The sequence below is a fragment of the Lynx canadensis genome, chromosome C2 (assembly GCF_007474595.2).
Source record: "Lynx canadensis isolate LIC74 chromosome C2, mLynCan4.pri.v2, whole genome shotgun sequence".
NCBI lineage: Eukaryota > Metazoa > Chordata > Mammalia > Carnivora > Felidae > Lynx > Lynx canadensis.
Genome location: NC_044311.2, coordinates 18163714 through 18182224, shown reverse-complemented (window position 1 = coordinate 18182224; position 18511 = coordinate 18163714). Strand labels below are relative to the sequence as shown.

Here is an 18511-nt window from a genome sequence, read left to right as displayed (position 1 = left end):
GTGATTCTTAGTGTGTGTTTTGGCAGCTTTGTCAGCAATGATTTTAGATCTTTTGAAGGCCTGGGTGTCCACCAACCTTGCTGGTGGATTGGCACGGATCTTAGCACAGAATTACTGTGCGCACAATTTGAACAGCACATGCACCAAAATGCCTCTGGCAGGAAAGCTCTGGCTCTCCAGACCACCTGGGATCTCCAGCCCACTCCACAGGAAGCTAACGGGCCCACACAGTTCATTTCCTTCTTTGGGGTTCTAAAGAGAATGAGAAAGGGCTAAAAGTCCTCAGGAGGCCACCAACACCAGAAACAGATGTGTGTCGGCTGTTAAAGTAGCCCCTCCCCACCATTTTTTTTTTTTCTGCAATTTGGAGACTACAAAATTCAGGGCTGGAGGAGAGATGGAATCATGACTTTGAAGCAGGATTAAGCTTCTGAAGGAACTTGGAGAAGCTTGCCACAGCTGTGCTTGAAAAGTTCCATGTGGACCCCTCACTCTTGCCATGGACACAAGTGTGTTTGTTACTAGTGGTGGAGATGGCTTCTTTCCCTTCTTCTTTCACTGAAATATCTCTCCATGGTTGGTGTACGTCAGTGTTACATTTTTCTAAGAAACATTTTTGGTGGGTATTCAAAAGGGAACATGTGACTAACAAGCTAGCTCGAGTTGTAGGGGTAGTGTACTCAATAGGGTTTTTCTTCACACACCTAGGATGGGGGACAAAGGACACAGCCCAGAGAGAGAGAGAGGACCAAGAAAGGAAAACGAACTCAACCCCATGAGCAAAAAAGAAAGATGACGCTCAGAGTCAGAGGAACCCAGCAGCCTTGGAACAGCTCTACACCCTTCTTGAGAGCAATTTGGCAACACATATCACAAGCCTTAAAAGGTGTATATACCCTACTCCTTAGACTCTACTTCTAAGATTTGCCCTTAGGAAACAGTGCAGTGAGCGGGGCATAGGCACTGGGATGCTTATTGTAGAATGTTTATATCAGTGAAGAATGGGAAATGAGCTGAAGATCAGTCAAAACAGGTGACCTAAATTCTGTAGATCTCTTCTTTAGTTTGTGGTCATTAAAACTTCGTCTGTGAAAAAACACTTAAATGATGTGTTCTGTGGCTGAGGGTAAAATGTTTGGTTTAACAGGGTGATGGCAACACTTCTTTCTTTTTTTTTTTCTTTTTTCTTTTTTTTTAATGTTTATTTATTTTTGAGAGAGACACAGAGTGCGAGCAGGGGAGGGGCAGAGAGAGAGGGAGACACAGAATCTGAAGCAGGCTCCAGGCTCTGAGCTGTGAGCACACAGCCCGAGGCGGGGCTTGAACTTATGAACTGCGAGATCATGACCTGAGCTGAAGTTGGACGCTTACCCGACTGAGCCACCCAGGTGCCCCTATAACGTTCTGTCTCTTTATTTCAGTGTTAATTACATGGGTGTGTTGAGTATGTGAAAATTCATTGGGCTGCACCTTTATATGTGCCTTTTACTCTTTATTTATTTATTTATTTTTTTTTTTAATTTTTTTTTTCAACGTTTATTTATTTTTGGGACAGAGAGAGACAGAGCATGAACGGGGGAGGGGCAAAGAGAGAGGGAGACACAGAATCGGAAGCAGGCTCCAGGCTCTGGGCCATCATCAGCCCAGAGCCTGACGCGGGGCTCGAACTCACGGACCGCAAGATCGTGACCTGGCTGAAGTCGGACGCTTAACCGACTGCGCCACCCAGGCGCCCCTGCCTTTTACTCTTTAACAAAAAGTAAAAACATAGTTTCATAAGTAGGAAGTACAATAAGGTAGATAAATATGTTTCATACTTCATATTTGGCCAGTAAGGGGGGCGCCTGGGTGGCGCAGTCGGTTAAGCGTCCGACTTCAGCCAGGTCATGATCTCGCGGTCCGTGAGTTCGAGCCCCGCGTCAGGCTCTGGGCTGATGGCTCAGAGCCTGGAGCCTGCTTCTGATTCTGTGTCTCCCTCTCTCTCTGCCCCTCCCCCGTTCATGCTCTGTCTGTCTCTGTCTCAAAAATAAATAAATGTTAAAAAAAAAAATATATGTGGGTACATGTACACACACACACACACACACACACACACACACACACACACACACACGTAACTGAAAAAAGACTCAAATAGGCTCCAGAATGGCAGCAGCTTATCTTTAAGTGGTGTTATTATGAATCAATGTCTTGAATATGTTATTGTTAATAACCTTCCAAACTTTAATAACTAATTTTTTAAAAAGATGGTCAGAGACGTGGAAAGCTCCATACCAACACAGACAGAAGTCAAAATCCCTTCTCTAGGGCTCACCAGCTCCTCTGAGTATGAATAGCTCCCACTGCAGGGCTACCAGCCAGCATGTCAGGTACCCTGGCCCCATCAACAGTGGGGGGATAAAGGGGAGGGAGAAGAGGGAGGCACGCACTCTTCCTCAGCTAAGTCTGGGGATCAGATACCTGCCTCCTGAAGCCCACTGCTCTGTCCTTCTAGATATGGCTCTTGTGGAGGCTCAAAATAGGCAATGAGAAGCATCCGCATCAGTGTCTGAGGTCTCCCAGCTGGGCTCCCACTATTGCAAACTCAAAGGCACAAATGAGCTGGAAGCCAAGGCATGATGGAATCATTCCATGCGAGGAGACGGCTTCTTTCTAGGTGAGGCTAGATTCACTTATCACTTGGGTAGCTTATCCCAGAGGCTCACAGCAGTGTGTGGACTTCTCTATTTGATATCTCTCTGGGCCCCCTTGGAGGTGGGAAGAGCAATAGATTGGCACCTGATGGGGCTTTTCAAAGGGCAAAATTTTCCACTTGATTTAAAAAAGGAAGGCTAGAGACAGGACGGTAATGTGATAGAGGAAGTAGCAGCAGCATTAACAGCTAAAATTTATGGATATACTTAGGACCAGGCACTATCCAAACACTTTATATATATGATCCCATTTAAACCTTGCAACAGCTCTGAGAGGTAAATACTATTATGATTCCCATTTTAAAGATGAGATAAGCAAGAGTTGAAGACACCAAATAACTTATGTAGGATTCTCACCCATTCAGCTGACTGCAGGTCCCATGCCCCCAGGTACCACATAGTAAGACTGCTAAAGATGAGGTGCGCAAAAGGGAAAGCCTGTGAGCTCTGTTGGGTGTGCTCTTCAGGGTGCCCTGAACATGGGGCAAGAAAGGGTGAGATTATAGGAAAAGGGAGGAGACTTAAGGAGTTATTAAGATCCTTGCTCTGTGAGGGAGCTCCTTGTTGTTGAGGAGGAAACAACCACACAACTGTTTTTGCTGTGATGTGTAACGGAAAGCATATCGACTTCGACTCAAGCCATCGCTGTTTGCATAACTTCATCTCATCTCTTTGATCTTAGTTTTCCCCAATCATAAAATGGGCTTAATTAAAGCTACCCTGCAAATCGGTTACAAGGTTTGGATGTAATGTGGGCAGACTTGGGCATGGTAACTGGGACATCATAGGTGCTGAATGGATAGAAGTTATTGCTGTCCTATTTCCCTATGCCTGGAGTCAGTGGAAGGAGAGAATCTTCAGCCTCATGTGGACAAGCTAATGAATGATGACTGAATAGAGAAGGTAGGGAAATAAAAAATGAAACAGAGTGCATTTTCATTTTGTACTGACATTGCTTTCATGTGACCTAAGTCCCTACTAATTAATATTAAATTATAAATAATACTCAGTATTCCTGGAAACTGATGGAACTATAACGAAAAATAATGCAGAAGGAAAAACAGTTTCCTCACCTCACAAAACATAGGCAACTTTTTGGCAAAATCCACCACTCTGGTAATTGCTGGTGTGATGATTTTTGTAAAATGGCTGAAGGCTTCCAAGTCAACCTTTCCACCTTCTGGGGCATTTACTATTGGTGCTTGTCCAATATCTTCTGGCTAAGGAGGAGAAACAAGAAAGATTTAAATGAAAAACGTGGAGGATCTTTATTTATCATAGTTCTTGTGTGGCAGAAAATCTCTTCTGAGTTGACATACTATACAATTTCTAGTTTTCACTTTGCTTATTAACAAACTATGCAGTTTCACATGGTTCAGTTCTCTGAGCAAAGATATAGGTGTTGGCCATTGCTTTGATAGCCGCCAGTGATAATGTTGACAGGATTGTTGCCGCAGAAATAAAGAGAGAGAAAACAAGTGAGAGAAGAAGGGAGCCAGAGAGAAACAACAGGAATTTGGGTTCTGCTTCTGAATGTGCAAAGGATGCTGGGTGACATATGTACTTGGGGCTCTGGGGTAGCATTTTCAGAGCACTGAACATTCTGGCGTGTGTAGACCGTGATGAATGGGATGGGATGAGATGGGATGTCCTGGCAAGTAGCACCCTGTGGATTCATTCTTGCTTTTGACCCAGCTGCTGGGGCTCAAAGTTCCTGTCTGCTCTACAGACTCCAGTAGGAGGAAGTCTCAGTGGGCTGAGGGGAAAGACCTCTAAGTCGCCTACAGGAACTGAATTGTGTAAACTTGGCAAACTTTTGGGCAGAGTGGGTCATTTGCCAGTGTCTAGTGTCTCTGGAGCACTTCTGTGTCATTGACTTGCCCAAGAACAATCCATAGCCTTGCTACTCAAAGGGTGGTGTGGCAGGTTGGGTGTCACCTGGACACTTGTTAGAAACCCCCCCTCCCCAGACCTAATGGTGCAGAATCAGCATTTTAGCAAGCCTCCCAGGTGGTTGTGCTTGTGTTAGCCACCCAGTTGTCCATTGGCACCCCCCTAGCTCCTTAGCAGGGCACTCAAAGACCATCCCGGTCTCATGTATCTGCTCTTGTCACCTGTGTTTCCTGCCAGTAATAGTCCTCTCTGTTGTCTTCTCTTGTGATAATCATGACCACAATTTTCTGTGGCCAAGCAAGCCAGCCCCTTTGAGGGAGCGCATTATCTCAAGCAGTCCTTACACAATCCTGATTGGCAGATGAGCAAACAAAGGGCTCAAGGAGGTTAAGAACAATCCCCTGAGGCCAGGACTGGGATATCGGTCACCCAGACTCCACACAGCAATCTGCCAGGAGCCCCACATCTACCCCCTACTTTGAAGTTTTAATAACCTGTACACTTTTGACACCAGGGGGCAAAATTCTACTCCTCTTAATATTCCCCTTACTAGCCTCTCCCACTGCCTTCCTGGAAGTTGTGAAGGTCATCAAAGGGATCAGAGACTCACGCCTGTCCCACGACCATCTCTGTCTAGAGCCACAGTGAACAGACTAGAACCAGTCACCCAAGGTTGGGAGGTGTGAGACAGTGGGCAGAGGTGGGCAGGAGGAACGGGCACTATGAGTGAGTCAAGCAAAGCTGAATCCCTCACTTGCAGAGTGGTGGGGGCACATCACTTGTGACAAGACTGTGGCCTACCTACCGCCGTGGTCCCCAAACATCCCTGTATCAGAATCATTGGGTTGGGTTCCTGTGTCCAGAGTTTCTGATGCAGTAGATCAGGGGTAGAGTCTGGGAACAACCTGAATTTCTAGCAACTTCCTGGAGCAATGGTGCTGGTCTGGGACCATACTTTGAGAACCACTGGGCTGGCAGTAACTGCATCCAGCTCAGAGTAATCCAGTTACCATTTTCTTTTCACACGTCCCCAGTCATTGCTCACATCTAATTTTTAGCACAAAGAAAAGTAAAGGATGATTCTTTTACTGACTTGTTTCCAGGGCACAAGTGTCAACAGGAACAGCCCAGGCCCTCCAGGGGTGTGGTAGGAGCTGTGGTTACAGCCTAGGGAAGGATTTTAAAATTTATTACATAGCAAACTCTGGCAGCATTGACCCTTTTTGGGTTATCCAATAGGTTCTCTGTTTATTTTATTTTACTTTTTTTGGGGGGAGGGTGGTTTGCTTTGCAGGCAGCAAGTGGGTGGGAAAGGGACCTAGTCTGTCATGTTATCACAGTCGGTAATGATGTTTTGGGGCAACTGTTGGCATGGGGAGCCCATGGGAGGTTACTGTTCTGCTGGCTTTCTGGATGCAGACAGAATTGATGGAATAACCACACGTACAGCTTCTCTCTCTCTTTCGCTCTCTCTGTGTTTCTCACATAGACTGAGCTAAGGGAAAAGGCACATTTGGGCACTGCTGTTCCTCATATTCTTCACCTCGTCGGTCTTTATAATTTCTCCCACCCCAGAAATGAGGCTCATCTCACCTGCTTTGTCTGTCTTATGACTCTGTCATGAAGATCGACTGATAAGAGGGACATGGTCACACATGAAAAAAGAAAGGGCGTTTTATACACATACACACACATAGGGTGAAGTTTTTTAGAAATAACAATAAAAATATGTTAATATTTTTAATAGTTTGGCCTGGTTGATTCCAAATGTCTTGTCATTGAACATGATAGATCTAATCTGATTTTATTGAATGGCATTCACTGTCCTTTGAAAGGTGTGAGTCAATACTGATGTTAAAAATTTCCATTTTATCTGTGAGTTCACGGGGTATTTGAATCATGCCTGTGATACCTCTCAAGGTTTGAAAAAAGGGGGGAAATTATACAAGGAAATACAGCAATTTTAATTAAAATTAACCCCCCAAATGTAACCACCTCACAAGCTTTTCTGTTGAAAAATAAATATCAGGGTAGGAAAAAAAAATGTATTTTTAAGTCTTTGGGTATTTAATGGAAAATACAATTGCTAGAAGTAAAATCATATACAAAGTAAAAGCTTTTTATTATTATCAAGGGTTATCCCCATAATGGATCTTGGATACCGGAAAATATACATGGATAGATGGATAGATAAATAGACCGACAGACAGACAGAGTCTATGAATTGACCTGAGTTCACCCATCAGGTACGAAAAATTAAGGTTGAGCAATGTAAATTTGTCTGTGACATCCCTAAAGGTTTTTCACCCATATGGACAACAGATCATTTGCTGCAATATTTGGGAGATGTTAAAAACAGGAGTACAAATATTCGACATCAGCTGTATCTAATCAGATATGTTAATATAGCTGGTAGCCTTGTAATCCATGACGTGAGTTACATTTGCTCACAAGCACACACGTGTCTGCACTGAGAGCAAACTCAGGTACTGATGATAAGCCTCAGGCTTGCAGCTTCACCAGCGTAGGCTGTGGGCAAAGCCTGGTTTTTGCCTGTGTGGCACACACTGCCTTAGCTTGCTCATAGGGTTGTTGCCAGTTTTCCTTCTGACTTTCTTCCTCCTCGCCTGCCCTCATGGACCTCCTGTGCCAGCTGAGCCCACCTCTCGCCATCTGCTCCCCAGGTGGCTTTGCACTGCTGTGGTTTGGAGCTGCCTTTCCTCTGACTTGTACTTTCTCTGAAGTCCCTGCTTCCATCTTATCTTGGCCAATTCCAAATCCCACCCCACTCAAATTCTATTTTCTCCTTAAAGTCTTCCCAGATCACATGTGTGAAATGATGCCTTCCTCACTGGAACACATACGGTAGCTCATGTACATCACTCATATAGCATTTAGGCATTTATTACTATTATATTGCAGTTATATAGGCTCACAACTAAGATATGGATTTCTTGGGTGGGGGGCATAAGCCCTTAAGTATCTTTGTCTACTTTGTGGAAAGCATTGGGCTAAAAGGTGGAGGACAGAATGCTTGTTGGTTGGTTGAGTGAATAAATGTAGGTTTATACTCGTTCAACTATGCAGCCAGGCCTAGTTCTAGATGCTAAGTTACATCAGTAAACAATGCATCCTTAAGGAACTTTCACTGTAATTGAGGGAAGACAGGCAATAAACAAAAACAGTACTCTCACAGAAGAATTTCTGTCTGTGATTAGACGGAAGGTGACATGATGGTATGTAGGGGTCAGGAAGCAGATGGGCAGCCCAGGGTGAGAAGTGACGTGTGAGCTTTAACTGGAAGACAGCCCTCCACAGATCCAGGGGAAGAGCATTTAAGGCAAAAGGAAAACCAGTGCCAAGTCCCAAGGCCAGAAAGGAGGCCTGTGTGCTCAGAGACTGCACAAGATGAAGGACAGAGGCAGGTAAGGGTCCTGTGATGCTGGGCCTTGTGGGCTGTAGGGAGGAGACAGGGTTGTGTAGTGCAGCTCCACTGAAAGGCTTCGAGTAGGGGTGCAGTGGGATGAGAGTTTGGGTTATGATGCAGAATAGGGATACGGGAAGCCAGAGGAAGAAATGGGCTGGCAGCAACAGCCTTTTGGGTAGGAGATGAAGTGGGCTGGACTACAGGGCAGCAGTAGAGATGGAGAGAAACAGAAGAACTCCAACCTCTTCTGGGAGCCGGACACAGGGATTTCTGATGGACTGGATGTGGGGTGTGAGACAATGAGAAATCCAGAGTGTCTCTTCTTGGGCAGTGGAGGAGGTGGGGGGCCCAAAGAGAGAGATTCAGGGGTGTGCAGGGGTGAGCTTCAACTAGCTCTCCTAGAGCAGGCTGGTGATGCCCAAATGGAGACTAAGTGCCTTTCTGCTTGGACTGTTCATCAGTATTGTTCAGGTGAGTGGCAGATGCTGCCAGTTGACCTCTTTGCAATGGCTGGCCAGAGCTGAGGACTTCTTGGCTTGAACCTGCAAACTCTCTGGCACATGCAGAGTGGGATGGGGCCAGACAAGACTCTCCCCTTTCTCTGCTGATCACAGCGTGTCTCTTGCACCTTTGTAGGGAGGGGCGGGAAGACCCAGACAAATGGTGATTAAAGGTCCCTGGGCTTTGAGATATTACTACAGGCTCTCCATTTTCCTGGGATGAGCAGGGATGGGATGTGAGGATGGGGGTGGTAGGGATAATGCACATAGGCACCACTAATGTGGTTGTTTATGATATGCCAAGCACTTATATCTATAACTTTTATACCATGTAGTATAAAGTCACTTGAGCCATAGAGGTGAAGTAACTCGCCCGAAGTCACATAATTAAAAAGCAACAACCATATACATATAAAGCGACAGAGGCAAGCACTGAACTCAGGCTGTCTGGTTCCAATCTCCATGCACGTTACTAGACAACCCTGCCTTCTTCTGATGTAGTTATCATAATCTCAGGTGTGACAGAAGCCTTTCTGACTTGAGTGCTCTTGTGTTATGACCTGTCTACACAGACCACATGTGGCCAAATCACTCATCTTGCCTGACCCTTCCGCTTATGCCACTTTTCTTTTTTTTTTTTTTTTTTTTTAAATTTTTTTTCAAAGTTTATTTATTTTTGGGACAGAGAGAGACAGAGCATGAACGGGGGAGGGGCAGAGAGAGAGGGAGACACAGAATCGGAAACAGGCTCCAGGCTCTGAGCAGTCAGCACAGAGCCCGACGCGGGGCTCGAACTCACGGACCGCGAGATCGTGACCTGGCTGAAGTCGGACGCTTAACCGACTGCGCCACCCAGGCGCCCCGCTTATGCCACTTTTCTAAGGCTTTCCCAGTCAAGCATGTGTGAAATCAGAGAGCAGCTCTGCCAGGGAAAAATAGGGCAGGCCTGCCCTGGTTCTGATGGTCACACTTTACTTGTGTGGAAAATCCATCCAAAGTCACATCTTTGCATGTGAATGAAGGGAGCAGAATAATAACACAATGTCAACAGAAAATATTGTTGCTGGTATGGGGTTTGCTCCAAACCAAGTGTCTTCCCACTCTTGGGAGGTGTAGAAGTGAATTACCCTTGGTGGAGAGACACTGCTTCCCTTGTTTGTCATAAGATGCCCCTTGTTCCCTTTTCAGTGCACTTTTTTTTTAATGTTTATTTATTTTTGAGAGAGAGAGAGCACAAGCAGAGGGAGAAGCAGAGAGAGAGGGGAACAGAGGATCTGAAGTGGGCTCTGTGTTGACAGCAGCGAGCCTGATGTAGGGCTTGAACTCACGAACCGCGAGATCATGACCAGAGCCAAAGTTGGATGCTCAACTGAGTCTCCCAGGTGCCCCCCACGCAGTGCACTTCTATATTTCATCGTTATTGTCATCACACCCGAAGGGTTATTACTTTGGGCACTTTTGTACCATTCGGGATTTAAGTGGATTGGAGAAAACCAGAAAATTATGATTTAAATGCTTTTGGAAGTAGTTTTAAAGAATGGCTTTGAATTATTATGAAAATATGCATGGCTATTTAAAAAGTTTCTTATTTGCCAGTGACTGTCATTTTCACAGACATAAATATAGATTTGAAACCCAGGTCAAACCACCAGTCTCTATTTCTGACTTGAGTCCTGGTGTCAGGGTAAAAAATGATGAAGAAGGTTTTTTTGGGGAATAAATTACTTTCCTGCTCCAGATAAATGAATACTTCCAGCTTTTATGACAACATATAATTTTTAGTCCCTTATGATATATTACTATATACCATTTAATAGTCTCCTCAAATTCTTTTTCAAAATAAGATGGGCCATCATCACATACAAATAAGTGAAATAGTATATGTAGCAGTGTTGTAAGCAGAATAAAGGCCATCAGCCACACAGAAGACATAAATCCTAATATGTAGAAGCCTATTCAGACATGGATATCATTTAATGTCTTTAATGAAGGATTCGTAATGTCCTTGCAGGAATAATTTACCACTCAGTGAATTTTTTTTTTCCTGAGCATAAATACTCAATTGGAGGCACTCTTCTGCAAGAGGTATGTGTAAATATGTAAACTGGCTGAGACACAGGGCTTAACTGTTCTGTCTCTGAGGATGGGCCTGTGGAACTGTACATTCTGTTTAACAAATATTTATTGAGTTCTGTTCTGGTTATCTACGCCGTGTAACAAACTACCCTAAAGCTTACTGGCTTAAAACAACAAAATTTTTACTGATGCTCAAAGTTGATGGGCTCAGCTGGGTGGTTCTCACTTGGGGTCCCTCATACAGTTGTCCTCAGATGGCAGCAGAGGCTGGTGTCATCTACTGGCTTTTTTACTCATGTTTCTGGTGTCTGGTTTGGCACTGGATTTGGCCTTAAAAGTCACTGTGCTAAAATCTGTTGCCCCCTTAAAAAAAAAAAATATATATATATATATATATATTTTTTTTTTTTTAAGTTTATTTTTTTATTTTGAGAGAGACAGAGACAGCACAAGTGGGGGAGGGACAAAGAGAGAGGGAGAGAGAGACAATCCCAAGCAGGCTGTGCACCATCAGCATGGAGCCCGATGTGGGGCTCAAACTCACAAAACCATGAGATCATGACCTGAGCCAAAACCAAGAGTTGGACGCTTAACTGACTGAGCCACCCAGGTGCCCCTAAATACCGTTGCTTAAAGGAATCACACACCAGCCCCCATTCAATGAGAGAGAAGAATGGACTCCACATCTCCATGTGGAGAGAATGAGCTGTATATATAGTCAAGAAAGACTCTAATGGCAGCCATCTTTAAGAAAAGCTACCATACATCTCAACCACACGTGTGATAGACACTGAAGTCACAGTCCTGAATGGAAGGTGGTCCTTCCGCTGAGGAGATGTGGGGGTGATCCCAGGCACAGAAGAGGATTGGATGATAGAAATGAAGCTCATTGTAGAGACAAATGGGACTGTGGAGGTGTTCTGATCTACCCCAGCACCGCTGTGAAAAAAAAAAAGGCCTAGAGAAGCAGTTCTTCATATTTGGACCAAGAAGGGCAATTTCTTGAACAGAACAAGGATCTATAAAATATACATTTCATGTCAGCTCCACAGCAGGAGGGAGATTGTTGGGTAAAACAGTTGCTCTGTAAATGTTAACTTCCTGAAGAAAACTCTTGTTCCTGGATAACCTCATGGCCCTGACAAAAAACTAGTGGCAAATCATTTCGTGCCATACTTTCTTTGGTTCCTTCTGTAGACTGATGAAAAGCATAAGGAGTCTTTGAGCTAAAAGTGCAGACCTCACTGTTTTTAATCATTAGCAATCATGCCATCTTTGCTAAAGAGACCATGAGACATGAAGAGATCTGAGTGTATTTTACCCTACAGAGTTTGTTTGTTTCTTTTTTTAATGTTTATTTTTGAGAGAGAGAGCATGAGAGAGGGGCAGAGAGAAAGGGAGACAGAGGATCCAAAGTGGGCTCCACGCTGACAGCAGGGAACCTGACGAGGGACTCAAACTCACCGACCATGAGATCATGACCTGAGCCCAAATCAGACACTTAACTGACTGAGCCACCCAGGTGCCCCTACAGTTTGTTTCTTGGCTTTCAGATGCAGCTTGTGTGACCTCCTCAGAGAGATCTTTCTGACCACCCTGTTGAGAGAAGTGAAGTCTCTCTCCACTTCCAATTCTCAATCACTCTGTCCCATCAGGATGTTTATTTCCCTCATTGCACATACCACCACCTGCATTTATCTTTTTGGTTAATCCTTACTGTCTTTCTCCCTCCATCGGAATAGAGCTGACTTATTCACTTCCTGGCACACAGTAGCTGCTCAATAAATGTTTTTTAAAGTAAAAGAACAGATCTTTAGAGTCTGGAAAAAGCGCCCTAGTGACCATGGAAACGGTTTAATTAGGCTGGTATTCATTCTCTTTTTGGAGTAGAGAAAATTGAAATGCAAAATTCCCCAGAAGTCCAGATGTGCCCCAAATCTTCCACTAAATTTACTTAGTCACTACTCTGAAATCAGGCCTGGAAGTGGTTTTCACAATCTCCTTTTATGGCTGACACGTTTGGGGAGATGACAGATTTAGGATTGGAGTAGGCAGGACTATCTCTTGTAATGCCCTAAATATATTGGATTAGAATTGATCTATCTATCCAGAATTCATATTTTCTCCCTCCTGGCAGATATACCAGAGTAGTCCTGAGGATTTAAGATCAAGGCACCAAGAGGTGGCCCCTCCAAAGACATGTCTCTTTCAAAGGCTCTTTGGGTTTGGATAGGTGACCAAGTTGTACAGTGTGGTGATTAAGAGCATGGATCCTGGAGCTGGGCAGTATCCATCACCACCACTTACCTTAAAAGGAGCTTTGTAAGTTTCCTTTTCATTTTTCTGCCTCAGTTCTCTGCTTGGGAAAATGGAGATTGTACCCACATTTACCTACATGGTTGGCACAGGTTAATGTAGAGCAAGCAGTTAGAATCGTACCTGGCACTTGGTAAGAGCCATCTAAGTGTTTGCTAACATTACTGTTCATGGATGCCATCAACAGAGTATGTGAGAACCTGCTCATGACAACATTGAAAGTAATTGAGGGCAGGTAGCTTATGGGGAAGATTTTTCTTTTAAGTTATTTTTATACTGTTTTCATGAAAAAGACTGTCTCCTTATAATGGTGATGTTGAGGTATGAGGACAATTATACACTATACCTTCTTGTTCAGATGGGAAGGAATGCTAATATAACCTGGAGATACAAATAGACCCACCGAATATCTGCTGCCCGGCTCAGTGAGGTGCTCATAAAGGGTTCACATTATGAATTAAGGGCAAGGTCAGACTCTGAGATGGTCAAACACCAGCTGATGGTGGTGGTGGGGGCAGTCCATTTGGTGAGGAGAGTGGACAGCCTGGACTTCTGGGCCTGGCTGCCACTTCCTAGTAGTGTGATCTTGGGTGAACCAAATAAGGCCTTTGGCTTGGTTTGCACATCTCTAAAATGGGGATAGTAATTCTAGCCCAACCCAAAGCATTTTGAGGTCCAAAGGAGAAATGAATGAGAAGGACTTTCACAATGGTTAGTTTTTATAAAAACATCAAACACTGATCTTCCAAGGGTCTGGAAATGCCTGTTTTCTCTCTATATCCCCACTGCCAAACCCTCTCCCTACCCCCATTCCCTTTCTCTTCCTGGACTTGAGTTCTTTTATTTTAAGCTAAACATCTTGACTTCTACTGCCATACACATATACTTGAGATATAGGACACTTCATTCTAGGGGTTATTCTAAAGGGGATATTCTAAAGGGTGAGTTTAGGGGACTAAATGTATTACATGGGCATCTGAGAGAAGAAATGGGTATAAAAAGGGAAAGCTGGCAGGTAAAGAATGGTTACTGATGAGTTGATTCAAGGCTGGCCTTATTACCAGCAAAAGCAAACAGATAATGTGCACTAAGAAACTGCTTTAGAATTTAGTGACTCACAAGCCATCGATCATAGGAATGACCTTTGTTCTCAGACAGACCTGGGTTCCAATTCTGACTCTGCAAGTCACGTGACTTCTTGGAACTGCAGTTTCCCTATTGGTAAACTGGGAGTAATAGCACCAGCATCCCATAATGAGGACTGAGTTGAGTAGAAAACGCCAAGCACGCGGCTGATATTTAGCTGTGTGGGGGAGCCTTACCAGGAATTTCCGTTTCTGCTTCCAGTGGCTGCCTTGGGCATTGGTGGCCACGTGGGCTTCCGTGACAGTTTTGATGAGCTCCCACTCCTCGTCTGTGGGCTCTGGCTTGTGCCCGATGGATTTCTGCAGCTCTTCCCGTCGTCTCTTCTCCCGGTTCTCCTCAATCAGTTTCCTCTTCGCCAGCCTCTTGCTGTCATCCAGTACCACTGGGAGAGGAGGAAAGATGAGACAAAACACACGGACACTCCCAGACACATGGCAGACTGTGTGTACACCCAGGAGCCTCAGGGGCGGGGACCACTCATGCATAGATGGCTTAGCGGGTCCTGCAGAGTGGGTCATGCTGGGGTATTTTCTCCCCCCAGCAGCAAACTGCCATCAACTAGCTTGTCTCTGACACGAGACCTAGGGCCAAACTCCCAATGGCTGGCCAGCTTTTCAGAAAAAAGCTCTGGGGGGAGTTGGACACTGGGCATCCCAACTCCACAGAAGGTGAGCCTAAATAAGAATGAAGCAGAGGGAGGTAAAATCTGTTCTATCCACGGCTTCACAGATAAGTCCGTCTAGCCATTTATCTGAATTCACTCTTAGGGTCTCTCTGTTCCTCCTTTCTTTGCCTCAAATGGCTCTCAGTAAAAAGAACTTCCAATTAAAGAAAAGTTCTGGAGCAGTAAACAGGAGGCTAATGATCCCCTTCCTCAGATAAATAGGGCTTTCTTAAAAATATTTTTTTTTAGTGTTTATTTATTTTTGAAGGAGAGAAAGACAGAGTGTGAGCAGGGGAGAGGCAGAAAGAGAGGGAGACAGAGTCCAAAGCAGACTCCAGGCTCTGAGCTGTCAGCACAGAAGCCCGACGCGGGGCTCAAACCCACAGGCTGTGAGATCATGGCCTGAGCCAAGGTCAGACGCTTAACTGACTGAGCCACCCAGGCACCCCTCTTTGTTAGCTCTCTTAAGTGCTAATTGAAATGTGGCTCAACCTATCTGAGGCTGCACAGGTACTCACTTTGCTCTAGTCTCTACCTGGTCTATCCTCAATGGTGGTTAAAGAGCCCAGGCTTTGGAATCTAGAAAGAGCTGGGTCTGAATCCTGAGACTACCGCATTCTAGCTGTGTGACCTCTGGCAAGTTGCTCAGGCTCTTGGAGCTTTTTCATTTCTTCCTGTGTAAAACAGGCTCAATAATTCCCACTTCAGAGGGTGTTCAGTGTGATAATGCACTACATGTGGTCAGTAAATATAGCCATGACGTTTACCATTTGTGCAACGGGGAAATAAGAAGGGCAGGAAAAAGAAGCCTATGCTTCTGGGATTAATTTCCAAAACAAAGCCATTTCACCAGACTCTTAGTAACTATCAGTAGAATGGAAAGGCTCAGGTTTTATGCTACAGAGTCATAGTATTTAGAACTGGAAAGAACCTTAGGTATTATCTAGCCCAACTCCCTCCTGTCACAGAGGAGGAAGTTGATCCAGAGAGATCATGACTTGCCTAAAGTCACAGAGCAAGTTCATGGCAGAGCCAAGGCAAGACCCAGGACTCCTGATTCCAGTTCTACAACATCACTGTCCTAGAGCCATTTCTTGATGAAGGTGTGACCTGGTAGGAAAAGAAAAAAAGCAAACATAGCAGGAAGAAGAGAACCAAAAGTACTCAGCTAATCCACAAACAGAATAATGAATCCCAGATCATCTAGACTTGATTGGATCGTCAAAGTCAGGTGAGCAATGGCAAATGTGGGAAATGGGAATGAGCCCTGTTTAGTCATTTAGGTTCCCTTATTAAAGGGATTGTTCCCTTTAATAAATGGGATGTAGTCATAGCCCCATTTCCCAAATGCTTCCTCTGTGCTGGGGATTGTTGCATTTAACATGCATTATCTAATTTAATCCTGAAAACAACTTGCAAGGTAGGCAATAATTTCACAGAAGGGAAACCTGAGGTTAACTCTGATGGTCACACAGCTAGTAAGTGGCAGATATGGGACTCCAACAGTTTTTCTGATTATAAAGCCTGAGCTCTTATAATGCTTCATAGGGTGCATTCAAAATTAATTTCCACCCAGTCCAGATTAACACTGAGCTTTTTTTTAACCTTATAAATATTCATATCTTTAACTTCTGAATAAAACAATGAAATGGATACTCAATAGTAACAGTTCCTTATAGTGGCACATCTAAATATTTGGTTCTAGGTCAATCATTTCACATATCCCTATCAGGCATATTGTTGGCCGTGGCTAAAGTCTTTAAAAGATAAAGACAAAGAACACACTCAGCCGGAGGTGGGGATTAACCCAGGATTTCCAGCCTAAAGCCGTCACACAACCCTCCTCCTTTTTAAAGATTCCCCATTGTGTCTTCTCTAATGGGCAAACCAGGACATTTCACAGATTTTTTTGTTCTAGTGGAGGGAACCCTTTTTATCGCATAAATGTGAGCCATGATTATTTCCTCTTTCATGAGGAAAATCCTCACTGCATTCTTTTTTCTTTCTCTCCTTTTTTTTTTTTTTTTTTTTGGTTTTCTTCTCTTTTTTAAAACTAAAAGTTAGAGACTTTCATTGAGGTGCAAACATTTATGCCAATAGAAATCATTAACCCTGACGCCTGGCAAAATGGAGGCCACACACTCTGAGTGACACAATTCTTATTTTATTATTAGATTAATGAAAAGAACTGGTGTAAATCCCTTGCACAGTGCGAGAAGAAGAGACTCCAATGGCTAATCTCACTGCCATATGCTGTGGCACTTTGAAAACTGGGTAGGAGGACTGGAGCTTAGAATGTTTTTATGGCTAAAAATATAACAAACACCCAACTGCAGGATGACTCATGCTATATAGCACTCAACCTCACATTCTTCAGAAATTACTGAACACAATGTTTTCTGCCAGTGCCCCGTCTCCAAAAATGTCCACAAAATAAATTCTTGTCTCTTCTTTTGAAAAATATTAGGACTAGTCCACAAGGCTCTCACCACATGAATGTTGTGTGTAAAACCACACCTCATCCAGGTGAATGGACAAGACCGCTCATTCATACTCTCTTGCAAAGCGAGTATTGGTAATAGTCCTGCAGATGTGCTAGGGATAATTTACTCACTTTCCCTTACCTGTCGTCTAGATACTTTGAGAGTTAGGAGTTGATAGGGAAGGGGTAGGATGGAAAGCACCCAGCAATGACTGGGAGTGAGGGGTCGCTGGGAGTGCTACAGGTCTTCCCTCTGTCCACATGAGCCTCTGTTTCTTTTCTGCCCAGTTGATCTCCTTGAACCAAACCTTTCCCCAATCAACACTCCTTGAATACGAAAAAGAGGAAAAAGATTACTTACAATCTGTTGCCATGCCAACATAGATGCATTTTTTAAAGCGACATTCCTGGCACTGATTTCGCGTAACTTTGTCTATGACACATTTTCCTTCATATTTACAGGAATAGGATGGATGGAGATTTTTCTGAATGGTTCTTCTAAAGAAACCCTACATGAAAAAGAAAGACCAAAGACAACAGTTTCATATTTCCTAGAAATAAATGACTCCAGAATTTTGTGTCCACATAACTGTGATGGATTCTTTTTGACCTTTCCTATGCATGGGCTTGTACCTTTACCTATTCACATATAGGACAGTTAGCCCAAACTGAATCTAAAGAATTCTATATCTGAGCTGAAGGAAATGTCCAGGACTATAGAGTCAATATCTTTTTGGCATTTAGTAAGGAAAAGAGGTTAATGGGGAAATCTAGTGTTCATTTTTATTCTTTCTAAACATTGAGTAATAAAAATAAATCATATTCTTTCCTTTCATGGAGTGTCATAATTATGTTGTTAAATTAAGCTGTGAAGAACCTTGCTACACTTTGTGCTGGAGAATAAAAGAGCTGGATACTTGTTATACTCTATTAATTAATAATTTAATCATTTGGTGATTAAATGGATGCATTAAATGACCTTCAGAGATTTAGTTTAATTCTTGTTTTTGACTCTTGCAATGTCCATTACCAGCTCAGATAACCCTTGAAATAACAGTACTTGGGGAATAGAAAATTCCAGATTCTCTACCCAGATTTTCTCAGAGCTTAATGCATTGGGGTTTTTCCTTTCATAGTGCTCTTTTTCTCCAGTATCAGTAGACATATACCCTGAAGATCAGTAGGTGTCTTCCTTTCTTAAGATATGGGAGAGTGCCACCATAAAGGCTGCTGAGCATGCCATTTAGTCCAGGTTTAGGTGACACAAATATCCTCAAGACGCGTTATAGTAGAACCTTCCTGGACATGATACTC

At 43.7% G+C, this 18511-nt stretch overlaps 1 protein-coding gene across 3 annotated transcripts in view; it reads right to left on the bottom strand.

The window, feature by feature from the left end:
* THRB (thyroid hormone receptor beta) overlaps positions 1-18511 on the bottom strand; it is a 388663-nt gene that overhangs the window by 16426 nt on the left and 353726 nt on the right. For all 3 annotated transcript variants that reach the window (XM_030329439.1, XM_030329450.1, XM_030329440.2), the window contains 3 exons: positions 17559-17706; positions 14228-14433; positions 3767-3913 (listed from right to left, as the gene is read on the bottom strand). In XM_030329439.1, coding sequence (XP_030185299.1) covers positions 3767-3913; positions 14228-14433; positions 17559-17706 — 501 coding nt within the window. The remainder of the gene's footprint in view (positions 1-3766; positions 3914-14227; positions 14434-17558; positions 17707-18511) is intronic.